This window comes from Molossus molossus, unplaced genomic scaffold, assembly GCF_014108415.1.
Source record: "Molossus molossus isolate mMolMol1 unplaced genomic scaffold, mMolMol1.p scaffold_m16_p_1, whole genome shotgun sequence".
Lineage (NCBI taxonomy): Eukaryota > Metazoa > Chordata > Mammalia > Chiroptera > Molossidae > Molossus > Molossus molossus.
The window spans coordinates 60485555-60503830 of record NW_023425344.1 but is presented as its reverse complement, the minus strand read 5'-3'; the positions used below and the strand labels follow the sequence as shown (position 1 = coordinate 60503830).

Here is an 18276-nt window from a genome sequence, read left to right as displayed (position 1 = left end):
AGTCCTTTTTACTTTCCTGAACCAGCACCAGCTGTTAATGCTGGAAAGCACCAACCCTTTCAAAGACAAGGAACGTGGAGCCATCTACTGTTTAACTCAGGAACTGCATAAAAATTGTAGACTCAAAACAATGCGTAATGCCAACATGGTCTTGATCAGTTCCCACACAGCAAAGATTTATCTCATAGAAAAGTTTTAAATGATTGTCCAGGCCCATTTAGAGTTTCCATGGACTGAAATTTCATTGTGTGGGTTTTTTTTTTTCTTTTTTTTAATATCCTCACCTGAGGACGTTTTTGCATTTATCTTCAGATAGAGCAGGAGGGAGAGAGGGAGGAAGAGAGAGAGAGAGAAACATTGGTGTGAAAGAGACACATTGACAGGTTGCCACCCACATAACCCCAGCCAGGGCTGGGGACAAACCACAGCCGAGGTACGTGCCTTTAGCAGGAACCAAACCCAGGACTCCCTGGTCCGCGGGCCAACGCTCTAACCGCTGAGCCAAACCGGCCAGGGCTCATTTTGTGTTTTAATTAAACTGCTAGCAAGATACTTCTAAGACAAAAGATGACAAGTTTTAGCATTGTTTTTCTTCCAGGGAAACCAGATAGTAGTTAATTAAGTCAGTCAGAATCCCCTCCTTCCATCAATTAGAAATTAGTAAAGCCTTTTTTTTTTTTTTGGAGTAACATCTAGGACAAATCAAGCAAAATGCAAATTCATTTTTTTTTTTTTTTTTTGTATGGAAGCCTCTATGACAAATCAGAAAATAATACCACCATTTCATTATTGTGGAGAGAAATAGGACCTTCTTCCCTCAAAAAATACTGATATTCTTTTTCCCTGTTGACTGTGAAATCTGCTCAGCATTTGGGGCTCCTTTCCAAAGAATGTACTTACCTGGGTGTTACCTACTTTTTGTTCACATGCCAGAGAAGGGAGTTGATGCCGAGCGGTCAGCTCTGTATGTTTGTACTCTCAACACAATACCTCTTTTTTTCAAGGAGGTTAGCAGAGGTGTAGCATTTCTGCAGTTTCCAGAGCTGTTGCTAGAGATCTCTGCTCTTAGACTTTCTCAAGCTCAAAATAAGCCATGTTTTAGGTAGGGTCAGAAACTGGACTTTGACTTTCACCCTAGCTCAAATCTGTAGTTAGATACATTCTGTAGACTTGCAGGAATCCTTGTACTCTGAGATCCAGCAGGGCCAGTGAGATGCAGGCTGGAGTAGAGCTGACACATGTGAGCGCTTCCTCATTCAGATCTCTGGAATGTCACATGAAAACAGGAAGGAGATATATCTCACCCAAGTGCGAAGTTCCTTTGGAATCTAGATGGCTATTGGGGAACCAGTAATTCTGGAATATTAAATGAAGCCTCTCCTCATTAAACAAATATGCTTTCAAAGTTCAACTGTGATAGGGAGGCCTTTCTCCACCTCAGTGTTTTCTTGTTGTTGTTGTTGTTTTTGAATTGGAACATATGCTCAGCATTTGAACAGAAGCTAAAAGACAGTAATCAATGTAAAGGCATTGGATGTATTAAGTATTTGAAAAAGCGCTTTTCCCCCTGGATTCCTGCCTTTTCTATCTCATTCACTTGAGTGTGAAGGAAATGCTGACCTGACATTCTGGGGGAGATTTACAATCAGCTACCGCAGATGTTGAAGGATAGCTTTTGATTTAGTTCCCACACCCATCTCTTCCTCGACCTCTTTTCCAATTCGAATTGTCACCTGAAACCACCTTATCCTGGTGCACCTGCCTCGTCATAAATAACGCTGTGCAAAAGCAGCCGCTAATTCAAACCCAGTCTGCTGTTGAGAAAAAGGCAGCTTTTCATCTGGCGCTTTAGTTGGTTTGAAACCATTAGGCATGCCTTTCAAATCCATTCATCCCTTAAATCACCCAGAGCTTGCTTCCTTGCTGCTGGATCAATGTCAGGCTGAACTTTTTCAGGGTCCTTGGAAGAACATGATATATCTTTGTGACTGAATTAGCTGCCCCTGTAAGATACCTTGTCTGTCAACCAACTTTCCAGCTTACCAAATTGATTTTAAAAAGAGCATTCATCTTGTCTACCTGGGTTGGAGATATCTTTTACCTCGTTTTGGGAAGTCTTCCAGCAGGACCTGTACTCTGCATGCTAATTTTGATGTTGCTAAACTTTTTTTTAGCCTGGTTTATTGTTTAAAAAAAACAAAATCTATTTTCCATGTCTCATTGCATCCTCTTTATCCAAAAGGGTTGCTCCAATTTAAGAGGGGAAAATGGCTATTTAAATATCTCTGCCTAAACCCAAAGCAGTGTCCTTTTTAAAATCCTCTTCAACTCCTTATGGTTGGTACTAGCTGAATATACAGTATTCCTTGATTTCTGAGGAGGAGTCTCGAATGTGTTCGACCAAGGTTCCCTGCAGAACCATCATGTTCTCCTCCTTGAGGCAGAGTAGATAAACATCTAGGTTTTGTACAGGCCAACACATGGGCGTCCTAATTTTGGGTCTGAGCTCCATGAAAGTATATGTATTTCTTATGGGGAGAGGTTTGTGATTTCCTGAAAAAAAATTAAGAGCCGCTGGCCAAATAGAATATATTCTGAGTTTCCAGAAACTGGTTTACAAATGAAATTTAGTAAGGTGAGCATTGCTTGGTAGATTAACCTGCCCTCTGCCTTATCTTACTGGTAGTGATTTGAATGAAGTCAGCAGCTAGTTCAAGTGTCTCTCATACATCTCTCATTTTATTTCTTCTTCTTCTTCTTTTTTTTTTGTGTGGCATGTGCCCCTAGCAGGAACCGAACCTGGGACTCTTTGGTCCACAGGCCGACACTCAACTGCTGAGCCAAACTGGCCAGGGCACATCTCTCATTTTCCAAAGGAATTTACTACTTTGGAGTCTGACTTAATAGTCAACTCAATGCCACTATTTAACTTCAAGCTGTCATACGTTCTAATTTGGGCAAATTGTCCACTTTTCCTAAACAAGAATTTTGGTTAGCAGGTCCCCATGGATAGGTATGTTGGGTTGGGCAAAATGTGTGCTAAAGAATGTCAGACCATGGAGAAGGTGATTTCGAGATTATGTCAGAAGAGTAGAGAGGAGTTAGTTGAGAGTTCACAGGACCCCAGAGACAGAAACTATTAATTGTGAGAGCTGTAAAGAAGTTTGGTGCAGATGAGAAGAAATCAGAACGACACTGAAATGGAAAAAAGCAAATAAATACATGGGAGCTACGGGATAGGAGCCTCACACGTAGCCCTTCGTCCGCTAGGAAACCATTAGCCAGTGAGTCCTGGAGGTAGTAGTGCCCAGGGGTGAATACAGTTCTCCGGATTCCCATGTCCAGTACTTGGATTTTGTATTTGTCTTCAACAAGAATGAAGCCAATATTTCATCTTCTGAATCTTTTCATTTTCAGAGCCGAAGCAGGTAGAATTAATGTCCTGGACATGAAATCTGAGTAATACTGAACAGCAATAGTTCTTGATGTGGGTGATACTTGGGGGGGGGAAATCCACTATGTTTACTAAAATACAAAGAATTGTATATTAGGATCTCTGAAATCTTTATCTAGAGGGACTATGTTTTGATTGCAAGGGTCAGTAGCTTAAACACTTTTGTAGATAGTATTGTCTTGTAAGAAGAGTAATTAGTGGCCTTAATACATCTTTGGAGCAGGGATTTATGTAGAGCATGTTAAACATAAATTTTTCTAATAGCCTACAATTTGGGACAGGCTTTTCATTTTATGGCTAAACATCAGAAGTTCAAAGAAGACCGCTTGAAGTAGGGTATGATGTGGTGAAATAAATTTCGAACTTGACGTCTGAAGACCTAGGTTTGAAGCCCTGCCCTTTCTGTCCCTGATCTGATGTATAACCCCGGGCAAGTTATTACAGCTTTTCCGAACCTTAGCTTCTCATGCAGTCAAAGCGGAGTGAGGGTGCCTGCCCAACAGGGTAGTTGTAGACTGCACACGGGCATCGTAGGTGGTAAGCCTTACACAGACGGGGCCGCTGACCTTCTCAGAGCCTTCCCCATCATGCTTTGCAGGTGAGGGGCCTGGAGGGAGAATCTGAGAAGCAAAGGAGGTGGGACGTAGAGACCTTCTCCAGCACACAGGATCCCATAGCAGGAATGGACAGCTAAGGAGGGGGGAGGCCTAAGGAACTGTAAGACGCTGTCTTGAGTGTATGGCAAGGTAGGAAAGCTCACCTCTATACATAAAGAAGGGGCTGGAATCTCCTGGAATGACTTGGATCTCAGCAGTTACTATGTGCAAGTTCAACAGTCAGGGCAGCCCGTGGGGAAATCAGGTCAGCGGATTAGCAGCAGAACGTGGGGCCAATCGGAAGTCGGAGAATGACCTGTGACACACTCTCTTCTTAAACTTGATTTTTAAGTATAATAAAGCCATAACCCAGTTAACTTGCCTCGGTGTGGTTTCCATTGCAGTGTTTTCTTTTGGTGCCTGTTTGGAGGGGGTTTTCTGAGTGCTGAGATTTTGTACCTCCTCAGACACATTCTGTGCACGACACGTTTCCAATACCATTGCTCTAGTAAAGCTTTAAGAACTCTGCCATGAGGGAAATTGGTACTTTTGTTGGAATTTCAGAAGGGGTAAACAAAATTGGAAGTCATCTTCCGGATGAAAACCTCCTGGGGTGGGGCTTGTGGGGTAAAAGTTTTCATGGCTGTTCCGCACCAGATTAGAACTTCACTAAACCTGAGTCCTGGTCTGGCTCTGGGTGCTCATCTGCTTGCTGGGAGCATGTAATTAAGATGTACAAGTCCCTGGAGGCTTCTGGTGCCGGCTCCTTGAAAGGGAACTGAGTGACTCGTGTCTGTTTTATGGATGAACGCTTAGTGTTCATAAACCCAAGGCAGCTGGGGAGCAAAAGTCAGGGGAGGTCCACTGGGCTCTCCTGGGGCCGTGGCCACCTCATGTCACATCCCAGGGTCTCATTTTGTGCATTTACAAAAAGAGGAGACTGGACCAGATGGTGGCGGCACTGGGCTTGGGAGTCTTCCATGACCGCCTGGTAGTCATTGCTGGTTACTAACAAGGCACCTGCCCACCACAGGCTGAGTCCTCTCACTCATCCTGGGCCACTTCTCCTGGGTTGCTGCTAGAAAGGGAAATGAAGTCTCTTTTCCATCCTGGACCGGATGATTTGTTTGGTCCCTTTGAACTTCTGACATTTTCTGAAGTCCCCAAATCCTGGGCAGCCATCTCCCAAGAGCACTTTGTACGCGTGGTTTCAGCAGTGATGAGTAGAGAGTGGGGAACCTGAGGAACCCGTGGTTCTGGGCAGAGAAAAAAAGGAACTCCTGGGCACGTCAGCGTGACTTGCCCTTGTCACCCTGTACGTGGCGGACGCTGTGTGGTCTTACCCATCGAAAACTTTTTAAGCCAGATAGAGTGTCCCCTTCAGGTGCACAAAAGTAACTTTTAGGTGCCTCTCATTTCGGGTCCCCGCCTCCCGGTTTAAGGACATTTTGAGGTTCTTCGGGCAAAGGTAGACGGGCTCTTTTCTTTCCTCCCCACCGAGGACGACCCATTCGCAAAAATTCTGTTATTTTCCTCATAGAAAACGAGCAGCTGGACGAGGACAGAAACATACTTTGTCCATGGCCTTGTAAATGTTAAGACTGAGTTATTTATTTAACCGGGAATCCTGCGTGTGAGGTCTGACCAGCGAAGTGTGGAGCATTTGTGCTAACGTTTACATTCCATAGTTCCCAGTCCTTTGGCCATGACCTTGCCCTGCCTCGGCGAGGGGCACAGCAAGGACGACCCTGACATTAACCAGTCTCCCCAGGCAGAGCGGGTCTCCGCGGTCACTTTGTTCCCAGGCGTCGGTGCGTTTCCAGGTATCCATTTACAGTCTCCCTCAGCACGGGGGTGTGTGGATGGGGTCGCTACAGAATGCTGAATGAAGCTTTTTTTCCTCTTTCTTTTTGGGATGCTGCTTTCCCTAAGTGCTGTTTGACCTGCCAGGTTGGCTGCGTCATGGATGCTCTTTCGGACGCCGCACGCCCGCCGCCTCCTGCCCCGGCGCCCGCGCGCACTGTAGGCTGTGGCCCCCTCTCTGGAGCTGGGGCGGATGCCCCGCAGTGAAGGCCGTGTCCCCTCAGCCAGGGCTCCGCACCCCTACCCCATCCGGGTGGGTGCCGATGACTTCTGGCACCTTGAGGAGAAGGATTCGCCCAGGTTGTGTCCTCCTGCAGCCTCCACACACCCGTTGCTGTCAGCCCGAGGCTGGAGTTCGGCTTCCTCTCATTGTTTGGTTTCTGAAACCTCAGTCTGGGCAGCTCCTGAATGCCTCCGCTGTCCAGACATGCTACAAGCGGGGTCTGTTCTCAGGGCCAGAGCTTTGCCCCTGGGAATCCAAGTAATGACTGAACAGCCTCTGGTCTCCCCCGAGCACCCTGACGGGCTCTGAGCTGCAGCCCACAGGTGGAGAGGACTCTGCTCCTCCTCCTCCAGGTCAGCTGCCTTCTCCCCCCTGTGCCAGAACTGAGGCTCTAGGGGCTCCCCACCCCCAAAGGAATTTGACAGAAAGGAGTGAAAATCAACAGCATCTCACCTTCCAGGGAAAGCTGAGGAGTCGGCCTTCAACCTCGTGATACGTCCTCACATCTGTGGACACACACACTGTGCGCTTTATTCTGGGCCTCTTACCATTTCACTGTGTTGGCTTTTGCTTCGGCTATCTCCTCGTCCAGGCCCACTGCGAGTCTGATACTTCTTAAGTGTTAGGTAATAGTTCCCGGTGAACTTGGGAGGCTTGCCCAGTCCCTCGGGGTAGTGCTTGCTGTGGTCGGGTAAGGCAGTGACCCAAAGCGAAGGACTGATGTCTAAGTATGGCAGCCAGAGACTCGAATTTGGATCCTTTGACCTAAGCATTTTATGGTATTAGATTGAATGAGATTGGTACTCAGAAGTATGCATACAGGTGTAAATCAGAGAGCAATTTGCTTCTTGAGGGGTTCTGATATAGTATGAGAACCTAGCCTGTTTTTAAAATGGCTTTTTTCCTCCTCACGGTTAAAGCCTAGTACCTATGAAAGCTTACTTTTCTTTCCGACTACATATTACTAACACTGTGTTTTCTCCTTTCTCGTTGACTTTAGGAAAGCATGCCTCAGACGCCTCCCTTTTCAGCAATGTTTGACAGCAGTGGTTACAACCGAAACCTCTATCAGTCTGCAGAGGACAGCTGTGGAGGGCTGTATTACCATGACAACAACCTCCTCTCCGGGTCTCTGGAAGCACTCATCCAGCACCTAGTGCCTAACGTGGATTACTATCCGGATGTAGGTATCCGTGCGCCTCTGAAACACATGCTTGGGTTCTAATTCAGCAGAATTTATGATTAGTAGTCAGGGACCCTACATACTACAGAATTATATCCGGGATGCCAAGGATTTTTCTAATAAGAAATTGCATACGATTACTGACTGCTTTGAGATAGGAGTGAGCCTGGGTATGATTCAGATTTTGGTGGTTGTCTGCATATCAGTTTCTTTTTAGGGTTGGTACCACATTGGAGGCTGTCAGGTACCATCTAAGCAAAGTATCTGTGGGCTTGTTCAGCATATACCTTGGTCCTTAAGTAGACATTCCAGAGAACATTGGATGCTCTCAGAATATTGAATGCCTTTTTGCTTCCAAGATCATCCCTATGCTGGGAAAAGTAAAGTCAGGGAAATCTCATAGCAAAGAGAACATGTGTTATATTCAAGATGCAATTCTTTGTGATTGGATACCAGATGACATGTTTGCTTATGTTTGACTTTGATAACAGATATTTGTGTAGATCACGCATTCTAATCTAGGCAATTTGTTTGCATTTGCTCAGTCTTTATAGCAGTTCCAAAGGCTGGAGAATAGAAAACAAGTTCATAATTTGCACATGGTCTCACTCCGGGTATCAGCAATCAAACTTGGCTTTTGTAATTCTGAAGCAAGTGATGTGTCCCCCTTCATTTGTGCTACAGCTGCCCCTGCCAATCAACAGCCAGTTGTTGATAATGATTTCGTGAAAATATCTAGACAGTAGATTCATATGTTTTTATAAACATCATAATGACCCTGGTGTGCAAAGGGTAGTTTGTGCTCACCACTGTAATTCAACATAATGTTTCTTACTGAGTTATCTCTCTGTGTGTGATTTGTTACATAGCATTTTCAAATATGTTGCCACACAGGGAAAACTTGTGATCAGAAGTGAAAGGAGTCCCTTGTTCAACCCTGTAGGGCTTTATGAGCTACTAAAGGCACCCAAGGTGGGGGAAAAGAACCCATGGAATTTTTCTTTCCAGTGGGAGTCTGAAACTATTATAACAAATAAGCACCACTTCATTACTGGCTTCTTGGGAGACAATGCAGTTAAAGAAAAGTATATAGCGTGATATTGTTTTCTATCGAATTACGTAGCCTTTGAGCAAGTCAATAGATGAGTTGAAAGCCTGCCTTTGACTGTTCTGACCCAACACACAAACACATCAGTGTGCTACACTGGACTCACTGGAGATTTCTTGAGCTGATGTGGATTGGGTGTTTTTTTTGGGTGGTGGGGTGGGCTTCCATTGAATTACCATAATATTTGGACACAGAACTTGATTCTATATGGGTAGTATATTTTAGTTGGATTTCTCTCTCTGGGCTGAGTTTCATTCTTTTTTACTAGAGTGAGTAATAGGTCCTGATGTCTTGGCTCCCAGAGGATGGACCTGAAAATGTGCTGTGAATAATTGCAGCAGCTAAACTTATCCTGTACCTCTATTATTTTTAGTATGATTTAAAGGAAAAGATACAGGAGAAGGTAAAGGAGAAATCCACCTCGTGTTTTACTACTTTGGAAAGTGCAACATACTAACTTTGATTGAGAGAACTTAATGAAATAAGATGTGTAATATATAGGAAACATGTTAGTTTCAGAGAGAATATAACCATATGATTTTTTTTTCTCTTGCCACAGAGAACATACATATTTACCTTTCTACTCAGTTCTCGGTTATTTATGCATCCCCATGAGCTAATGGCCAAAGTTTGCCACTTATGTATGGAGCACCAGAGACTAAATGATCCTAACTGCGATAAGGTAATGATATGTTTTAAACTTTATGATTTTTTTTTCTATTAGGTTTGGTGATTCTGTGGCGTAGATTTTGTGAAGTTGGGTTCTTTAAATAACCCTAGCTTACCCCCAGGCTGAGGTGCATAAGTCGTATGTATCAAGGTGATGCAAAGGGGATCGGGAACGGCATAAAGAGCACAATATATGTTTAATGCCATCGAAGATTCCTGATCCTGCCTTAAGTTGGTGGCACTTGGCATTGATTCGGGGGGAGGGGGGTGGAACTAGAGCTTCTTCAACCCCAATGACTTTGCACTAGAAGTTTATTAGTGACACTGTATGTGATTATTTGATGTAGTCCATGGTGATAGACATCACTGAATTAGATTGTTGCTTTTTCTCCCTAGAACCAGATAAAAAAAATTGCACCCAAAATCCTTCAACTCCTGACAGAATGGACAGAAACATTTCCTTATGATTTTCGGGATGAAAGAATGATGAGAAACTTAAAAGATCTGGCTCACCGAATAGCCAGCGGCGAGGAGGTGGGTAACCTGACTTAGCACAACTGCTTGAGTCTCTGGGCAGAGCTCGGTGGGAAAGGATGCTGAATTAGGCATCAGCATCTCCGCTGCTCCCTGTTTTACCTCTGGGCCAGTTTTCTACGTAACATATTCGTCTGTCTGGTATGTTAAATGGGGATGATTATGCAAGCCCACTTCAAAGGGTATGATCTAGAGTTTTATGTGATTAATTTTGGGATATGTTCCCATCAATTCATGCACAGGATGCCTGTTGCACACGCGGGTTTGTTTTTTGTCTCTTTTAATTTAAAAAATTTTATTTTTAAATTCAACTTATTGGTTTAACATTGGTTAATAACATTATATAAGTTTCAGGGAGACAATTTTATAGTACATCATCTGTGCATTCCATGTGTACTCACCACCAAAAGTCTGGTCTAACTTCTGTCACCACATGTTTGACCCCCTTTACCCTCTTCATCCTCCTCCCACCCCCTTGCAAATGTTTTAATTTGATTTTACATATACCTTTCTTCTTTCCAAAAAGTTATCAAGTTAGATATTAAATATATTAGGAGATATAAACACTAGTAGATTAAAATAACATATTAATATATTAACAGAGAAGTAGTATATTAATACCTTATAAGTAAAAATAGAGTTCATACCATGGGAACGAGAAAACACACAGGCTAATGTTGAGAACCGGTCCGATAGGACAGGGCTGCTGCGAGTTGAGTATGAGGTCCAGATAAAAGGGAAATACAGTTGATTATATAATTTTTCCTGTCAGTAAAGAAAGCATTTTAGTTTTTCCAGGCATTACATTAAATGCAATGTTTAAAAACCTTTGTATGAGAGACTTTGTACAGGGGCCATAGAATGAGGTCCAGGAGACTGCTCTGGATAGTGTTTATAACAAATACCCCTCGATAAAAAATGGAGGCTGTAGGATTAATGTGTAAAATAGCAAAGGTGATTCTTTGTGAGAGGAGAGGGTCCAGGTCATCCATCTGATATCAGCCTGGGAGTTGCTTGGAGGCTAGCACCTACCCTAGGTGGAGCCGGAATGTAAGTCTCTGAGATCATCTTTCATAAATATTGCTTCCCTCAGGTGAGCCTTTGATAAGAGCTAACTAGCTGTGACAAATTCAAGGTTATCCTCTTTGAAGCTGGCCTGGAGGGCTAGTGTTCTGTGTTGAGGCTTGTTGGGCAAAGATCTTTGTAGTTTCTCTGTAGCTGGTGAGCTCCTGGGAACAAGTTACCTCGGCACAGGTACAACGTTTTCACATAGGAAAGGATAGACAAAGCGCTTGGCAGTCGTAGCAATGACTTGATTCATTCGTCTTGTAATGCAAGTCCCGTTTACGGGTCACCTTCCTTGAGAACTCAGTCTTTCAGTGGTGTGCTGTAAAGACCACGGGGCAAGACACTGTATCTACTCTGTCTGTCTACCTCTCACGACTACATTTTAATACAGTTTCCCCTGACTTAAAAAAATATATCAGAACAAAATTTTATACGATTAGCACTTGAAAAATGTGCCCTTGCTTTCCCCATTGTGTTCTCGTGGAAACAAAATGGAACCCTTTCACTGTTTCCTGGTGACATTGTATTGAATACGACGCTGCAGACAGCCAGTACTTCCATACGGTGCGTGAGCGGTTTCCGGAGTCGTTCTGCAAGTCGCGTCTGTTATAATCATTTTTCCAGTTTGTGTGTGACAGGTTCGAGCAAGGAATGATTAATTGGTAAGCCCCTCACTCACAAAGGCAAAAGTTAAGCATCACAGTTCACTTTTGTAGTAAATACTTTTTGAGAGGGCTCGGCAGGGTCAGTGTGGGCCCAGCGACTTGGTGTTATAACAAGCTGCTCAGATTAGTGACTTCATAAGAACTTTTTCTTATATGAAGGCCAAGCTCTGAGTCCGTTGATGCTTCTGGTTTCGTTGTGTTTGGGTTCTAGATATGGCAGTCACTACCTTCCCTCTACTGCTTATTTAAAAGGTAGAAATGCTGACTTAGTCCTTTCCAAAAGGAACACCTTTTTCTAATCAACACTAATGAAAAGTGTTTTGAAAATGCCAAATGGATGGTTTTGTCCTTGTCATGGGAGAAAGGGAGATCGTTTCTATCTGTGCGGCCAGTTGGACCTTTCTTTTAACAAGATCGGGCCACTCAAGGGTTGGATGGACTGTGCAAGGGGCCAAACAGCCCTGTGACTGGCTTCTTACCAGCATTCCTGTTATAACAAGTCTTCGATAAACCTGGAGGTTTTCAGATGCTCTTGAGTGTGAAAAGAGATGAGATCATAAGCCAAGTCTACCCAAGGAATTGCTTAGCCTGGGGATTGAATGGAGAGGTGGCACCTGCCTTGATCAGGTTGGGTTTTCTGTTCCTTCTGTTTCCGTCCAGTGTTCAGAATCTGGCCCGCACTTGGCAGCTGGCTGATCTGCAGGTGCTTTGGCAAGTCCTTCAATTCCTTGCTCCTTCTTCATTACAATAAATCATAGAGGTGACCGCCCTGTGTTAATGTCCCTTTCAGCTCTAAAATTTTGTGATGGATGCTCTTTCCTCAGTTCTTTGCTTGGTACACCACGTACCTGTCATGTGCTTAGGTGTCTCTCCTCAGAGAGACCTTCCCTCATCACCCCCCCCCCCCCACCACCACATTATTGGTTTCCACCGTTTCCTTCAAGTACTCTGTGATTAGTAAATACCTGCTGTTTTTACAGCTTATTTTTCCCTACTGGACCCCATGCTTTGCCCTCTATGCTCATTATTGTACCCTGGACTCCCAGCTCAGTACCTGGCACTTAATAGGACTCGGTACTGTTTGAATGAATGAACGAATGAACTATTCAATTACTGGAATAGGCAAACAATATTTTCCTCCACTGAAAAATCATTTCCCTCCACAGGAAGGAGCGTGGGCTGGGGTTGGGACTTGTTGCTTCTTGCTTGGGACTTTACAGAATTTTTTGGCAGTCAGTGAATCCAGGTGTGCCCCATATATATAATTTAGTCAAGTTCTTCGAATCTGCTAGGACAGTTCCACATAATTTGGCTTAATATGTTTCCCCCCTGGGGATTTGCCCAAATTAAAGTGGTTTATTAGGACATGCCTGTAAGACACATGCAATGAAACGAAGGAGTGAAGTACGTGACAGATGGCTGTCGTGGGCAGCGTGCAGTTTTCCCTTCCTTAAGGGGCCGGTCGTTATTCCATCTTAATTTGCCAGGCAATTACTGTCACTGGCATTTGAAGTTATAAAAAAGAGTAAGTACATATTTAGCAATTCATGACTCAGTGAGGAAGCATGCTTAACAACACAGAGCTTGGTTTTTTAAGGAATCAAATAGTTGAAGGAAACTTAGAAGAGGTCACACATACATATATGTGGTCTGTCTCTCAGTCTCTCTCTGTCTCTCTCTCTCTGTCTCTCTCTCACACACACACACACGCACACACACACAGAAAGAGACTAGTTCTTTGTTATTTGAATAGCTTTCCCTCTATTGTACACATTTTCCCCTTACGCTTTGCTGTGTTTGCTCACTAGCTAAATACCCGACGGTACCTTCCACTCTACCCCTTCCCTCATGTGTGGAGCAGGGGTCTGTCACCAGGCACACCAGTGCAGCATCGGTTCTCACCCTTACTGTGTGTCAGAACCCCCTAGAGAGCATTTATTATGACAGTTGGAACAGAAGACCAAAGAAACCATTTTAAGTTCATAAACTTTTATTGTAAACTCAAGACTGTGAAAGTAAAAGAGGCAAGGGAAATAGGCACGAGAGATATCTACTTATTTCTTTTTATTGAGGTATAATTGACATAAAGCATCATATTAGTTTCAGGTATACACAAAGTGATTTAACATGTCCGTATTGTGAAATGATCACCAAAATAAGCCTGTCCAGGATTCAGAATTGTCACCGTGCAGAGTTCCAGAAATGTCTTTCTTGTGATAACTTTCAAGATCTACTTTCTTAGCAACTTTCAAATATGCAAAACAAGATCATTAATTATAGTCACCATGGTGCACATTGCATCCCCAGAAAGTTGGTACCTTTCCACCCTCCTTACTCATTTAGCACCCCCCCATGACCTCCCGCACAAGATTTGAAATAGCACCTAATTCAGCCTTGAACTACTTTGAATTCCAAAGAAAGAGGCATTTTCTTTCTGTGATAAACATATTACCCAACAGATAGTATATTCTAAACTGGTCATCTTAATGCTGTGGGGAAGGTAGGTTTTCTAAGGTACAATGTTTTCAAACACTTAGGTGTTTCATTAGTGATTTCAGCATGGTCTGTGACTGTCGAGAGAAAGAAGTGTCATCTAATGGGTTAGTTTAAAGAACTCGGTGGCATATACACCAGGGAAGTCGAGAAGAAGAAAAGAAAGAGAAGCTGTGGTTTTCCTGGCTTAAGTATGCAAATATCTGTTCATTTGAGTTTTTGTAATAGGCTATGGTAACCAAATTGCATCTGTGAAATACTGTGGTTCTTACACTTGTAAGTAAGATGCCATTTAGTTTTCAGATACCTGATCTCAGGAAGTGGTTTTGTGATAACCTTTTAGAAAGGACCTGATTAGGCCGTGAAGTGTGAACAGGCCTTTCTTCTGCTTCTGCCGATTCACTGGGACTGTCCCCCTTCGGAGCTGTTAACCGAGAACTGTGCTAGCGTTGAGGCGGCCCATGTGCTCCTATGTGGCCTCATACCTTACCCAGAAGGACAACTGGTGTTTGTTTGGCAATTTGGGGTAGAAAAGGGAGACTGAAAACTCCATAACTTACATCATTGATAACTGCACCCCAGAGATCTGTTGATTGTGAAGTTATTTCTTTGACTTAACAAGTGTTTTAAAAGGCACGGAGTTGACACTTACTGATAATACAGGCATTGCTTTGAAAACCAGCTTCTCTTAAGTGTTATGGCCGAAGCATAATGTAGTAGCGAGCAAGGTGGCAGGTGGTGGTGGCATTACAGGGAGACTTGCCGTGAGGACAAATTTGGTTGTGAACTTGAGTACTGATTCAGGGAAGCAGGAGAAATGGACACGAGTCAGGCAGAGGTTGGGTACCAGAAATGAATACGCAGTGCTTCCTTGTGGTCACCTATGTTATGTGTAGAAGTCAGGAAGGTGGTTGAGGGGTGAATGGGAAGTAATGGTGTGTTTCTGTAAGGTAGCTGTTAATGCCCTTGGACTATGAGACTGGAAATGTTAAAAGTAGGGAAATCATGAAGGTGGCCCGAAAGAAAGCATGTTAGGAAAAGGATGCTCTAACTTGAGAGCAATGCATTTTAATCCACCGAAATTAACCCAATGCCTTCTGATGCAGCCCAGGGAACATTTAGTTACCTGTGGTTCTTAGAGCAGCCCAGTTAAAGGACTAAATCTCACAAGTCTGAAGAGACACCTTTTGTGTATGTGTCTCTTTTAAACTGTTAGAGCTTGGCTGAATCCTCCTGTAACTGCCCTGGGCCAAGGTGGTTCTCCACCATTATTTAAGTACATGGTCTGTGAGTTTGCATAGTAGTGAAATAGACTTGCAGAGCAAGGATGTAATCCGTGGCTTCTTCCCCCGCAGACTTATAGGAAGAACGTCCAGCAGGTGATCCAGTGTCTAATCCGCAAACTTGCTGCCCTCAGCCAGTACGAGGAAGTCCTGGCAAAAATCAGCTCCACGACGACCGATCGGCTCACCGTCCTCAAGACCAAGCCACAGTCCATACAAAGGGACATCATCACTGTCTGCAGTGACCCTTACACGCTGGCCCAGCAGCTGACTCACATAGAGCTGGTAAGATTACTGTTGTCCTGTGCTTTATGGCCACAGACCTGGTTTGCTGTGGCAACCAGACAGCGTGTTTGAAGTAGTAATGTCACGGGAGAGCTCAGAACAATCCAAATGGAAACAAATCTGTGAAATAGCTGGAATGGGTTTTGTTTAGATGTTTGAGTATGAATGTTTCTGATATTCTGGGAATTCACTTTCAAGTAAATACAAAGTCTGAAAAGGAAAGAGTTGATTGACCTCCCTTAACTTACCCTTCTAATTAATTTTTCTGCAACTCGGTTAGCCTTTCACCATCTCCTGTAGCATTGACTTAAGCAGAACTTTGCCTCTGCTCGGGGCTAAAGGCTCATTTTACATGCTGCGTAAAGAAATGGGGATTGTGCCAAAAGTCAGTAGATAGTTGAAAGTCCATTCCTTCGCAATTTTTAAATATTGTTGACCTGCTGGGTTTGTGTTCCAGGAAAGGCTCAATTACATCGGACCAGAAGAATTTGTTCAGGCATTTGTGCAGAAGGACCCTTTGGACAATGACAAGGTAATCAGTCCACTCACAGGTCAGCTCCAAAATCAGAAGTGGAATTCTTTAGCCATGGCCGGTGTGACTCAGAGGACTGAGCATCGGCCCATGCACCAAGAGGTCACTAGTTAGATTCTCAGTCAGGGCACATGCCCAGGTTGTGGGCTCAGTCCCCAGGAGGGGGTGTGCAGGAGACAGCCGATCAATGTTGCTCTCTCTCATCGATGTTTCTCTCTCTCCCTCTCTCTAAAATCATTTAAAAGTATTTACAAAAAAGAAATGGAACTCCTTAGCCTATGATAGTGTAGGAGACAGAAATTGGAACTATTTTGGTCTAGGTTTTAAAAGCAAATTGAAAACACAGATTTCATTAGCCAGGTCTGATTCATTGCATTTTCCTTGCATCAGGTGTCCAAGTGCCTTCACGGTATTCTTTCCCTGTCTCTCACCAACTTTGAGCCTCTTCTTCCTCTGTTTTGGGAAATTTTAACAAGCAAGTAGATGCAGGCATTTGTGGTGATGAAGTTAGGAGATATGAGCATAATGGTTTTAGCAGATTAAGTGAGAAAGAAAATACAAGAGAATGCTCTGCTCATGACTCAACAGTAGCCAGGACAGTGAAAACAGGACGCACACCCAGCGTGGCGAGGGAGGGTCTCGACTGGCCTGTGTCACAGCGAATCCCTCACGAACGGTTTACTGCCCGAGCGAACCCCACATGTAAGGAAAATAACACTGGGCATGTGGACTGTAAAATCAGTGTACACACAAGAAATTTTTTTCCCTAGTGACCTTCAGAGGCATTTCAAATTATTAGGCAAAGACTGCATCACTCGCTAATGAAAACTCCCCTTTGGGAGTCGGGACAACAGCTGTTTTCCGGCCTTAGAATAGTTTCCCGCAGTACAGGAAGTGAAGATTTGGTTTTGCAATCAATAGACAGTTAGTGGACATTTTTGTGTGTTTTTTTCTTTTGGAAGGAAGGAAAGAGGGGTGTAATTAACTTCTTCAAGCTTGGCCTTGAACTCTGACATGAGCTGAACTCCTCTGGTTTTTGAACAGTATGTTATTCACCCTTGTAAGGACCATCATAGTATAGACTTCCATTTCTCTACCTTGAAAGATAATTAGTTAGTGCTATATAATGCTCCAAAACTTTGTTCTAGACTTAATTTTGAGAAAAAATGTTCAGGTCTCTGGCACTCTCGGCTTCTCCTTGCGGTGTTGGTAGCAGTTGGTATTCACGCCCATGCATCAGGCAAGACGTCTTAGAATGCAGCCAGAGCCCGTCTTTGATGTGTGTTTTTTGTTGTTTAAAAACAATTTTTTTTTCTTTATTGATTTTAGAGAGAGAGGAAAGGAGAGGGAGAGAGAGATGGAAACATCGATGAGAGAGAACGTCGATCAGCCCTGCATGACCCCCACTGGGGATTTGGCCCAGCACCTGGGCATGTGCCCTGACCAGGAATCCAACCAGCGACCTCTTGGCGACCACACCAGCTGGGCTGACTTGTGTTTTTGATGGCAGTTCTACCCAGAGGAACTCAGTAATGAACTCATCAGAGTACATTTCTAGACATTAGGGGTTTCTCTGGACTACATATACAAGAGATTCTGATAGTTCTGTAAGGAGAGTCACGAATGTTAGTGTCTCCTCGGCCTCTCCATCTCTTTCTCTGGCTCTCTTGTTCCTATAAAGCTTTCCTAATTCATAAACTGAGAGTAAAGGCCCACCTCTGACAAAAATGAGAGCCTAATGCCCTCTTTCTCTACAGCTCATCTGCTCCCTCTGCTTTGCTTTTAGAGTTGCTACAGTGAACGGAAGAAAACACGGAATTTAGAGGCTTATGTGGAATGGTTTAATCGCCTCAGCTACTTGGTTGCTACAGAAATCTGCATGGTGAGCCAATTTCTGTCTCCTAGTTCTCCCTGTTATTTTTCCATAGCTATTTTACCTCTGTTGGGCCTGCATGTTGGGTAACTTTCCTCATTTTTCTTTTTCTGTACAGCCTGTGAAGAAGAAGCACCGGGCGAGGATGATCGAGTATTTCATTGACGTCGCTCGGGAGTGTTTTAACATTGGCAACTTCAATTCCTTGATGGCAATAATCTGTAAGTGTTTTCTGCAAGATACACGTCCTTTATTTTTATAGGTCCTGTGAAATGTATCCACTGAACATTTCCAAATAGTACAGTTTTGTTAATGGAAACTGTACTTTTTGATCCTGAATTATTTTAGAATGTCCAGGATGCTTAACATACCTAAATTTGGGTACATGTGTGAATAATCTTTTATAAGGATACAAAAATTCATGGAACATAGTCACTTTATCCTCAT

General features: G+C 43.6%; 1 protein-coding gene across 2 annotated transcripts in view; it reads left to right on the top strand.

Moving 5' to 3' along the window:
- Nucleotides 1-18276, top strand: part of RASGEF1B (RasGEF domain family member 1B) — a 147629-nt gene that overhangs the window by 116081 nt on the left and 13272 nt on the right. For both annotated transcript variants that reach the window (XM_036278429.1, XM_036278422.1), the window contains exons 2-8: nucleotides 7137-7319; nucleotides 8987-9109; nucleotides 9493-9630; nucleotides 15212-15424; nucleotides 15882-15956; nucleotides 17743-17838; nucleotides 17948-18050. In XM_036278429.1, the coding sequence (XP_036134322.1) occupies nucleotides 7143-7319; nucleotides 8987-9109; nucleotides 9493-9630; nucleotides 15212-15424; nucleotides 15882-15956; nucleotides 17743-17838; nucleotides 17948-18050 (925 nt within the window). In that variant the 5' untranslated portion in view covers nucleotides 7137-7142. The remainder of the gene's footprint in view (nucleotides 1-7136; nucleotides 7320-8986; nucleotides 9110-9492; nucleotides 9631-15211; nucleotides 15425-15881; nucleotides 15957-17742; nucleotides 17839-17947; nucleotides 18051-18276) is intronic.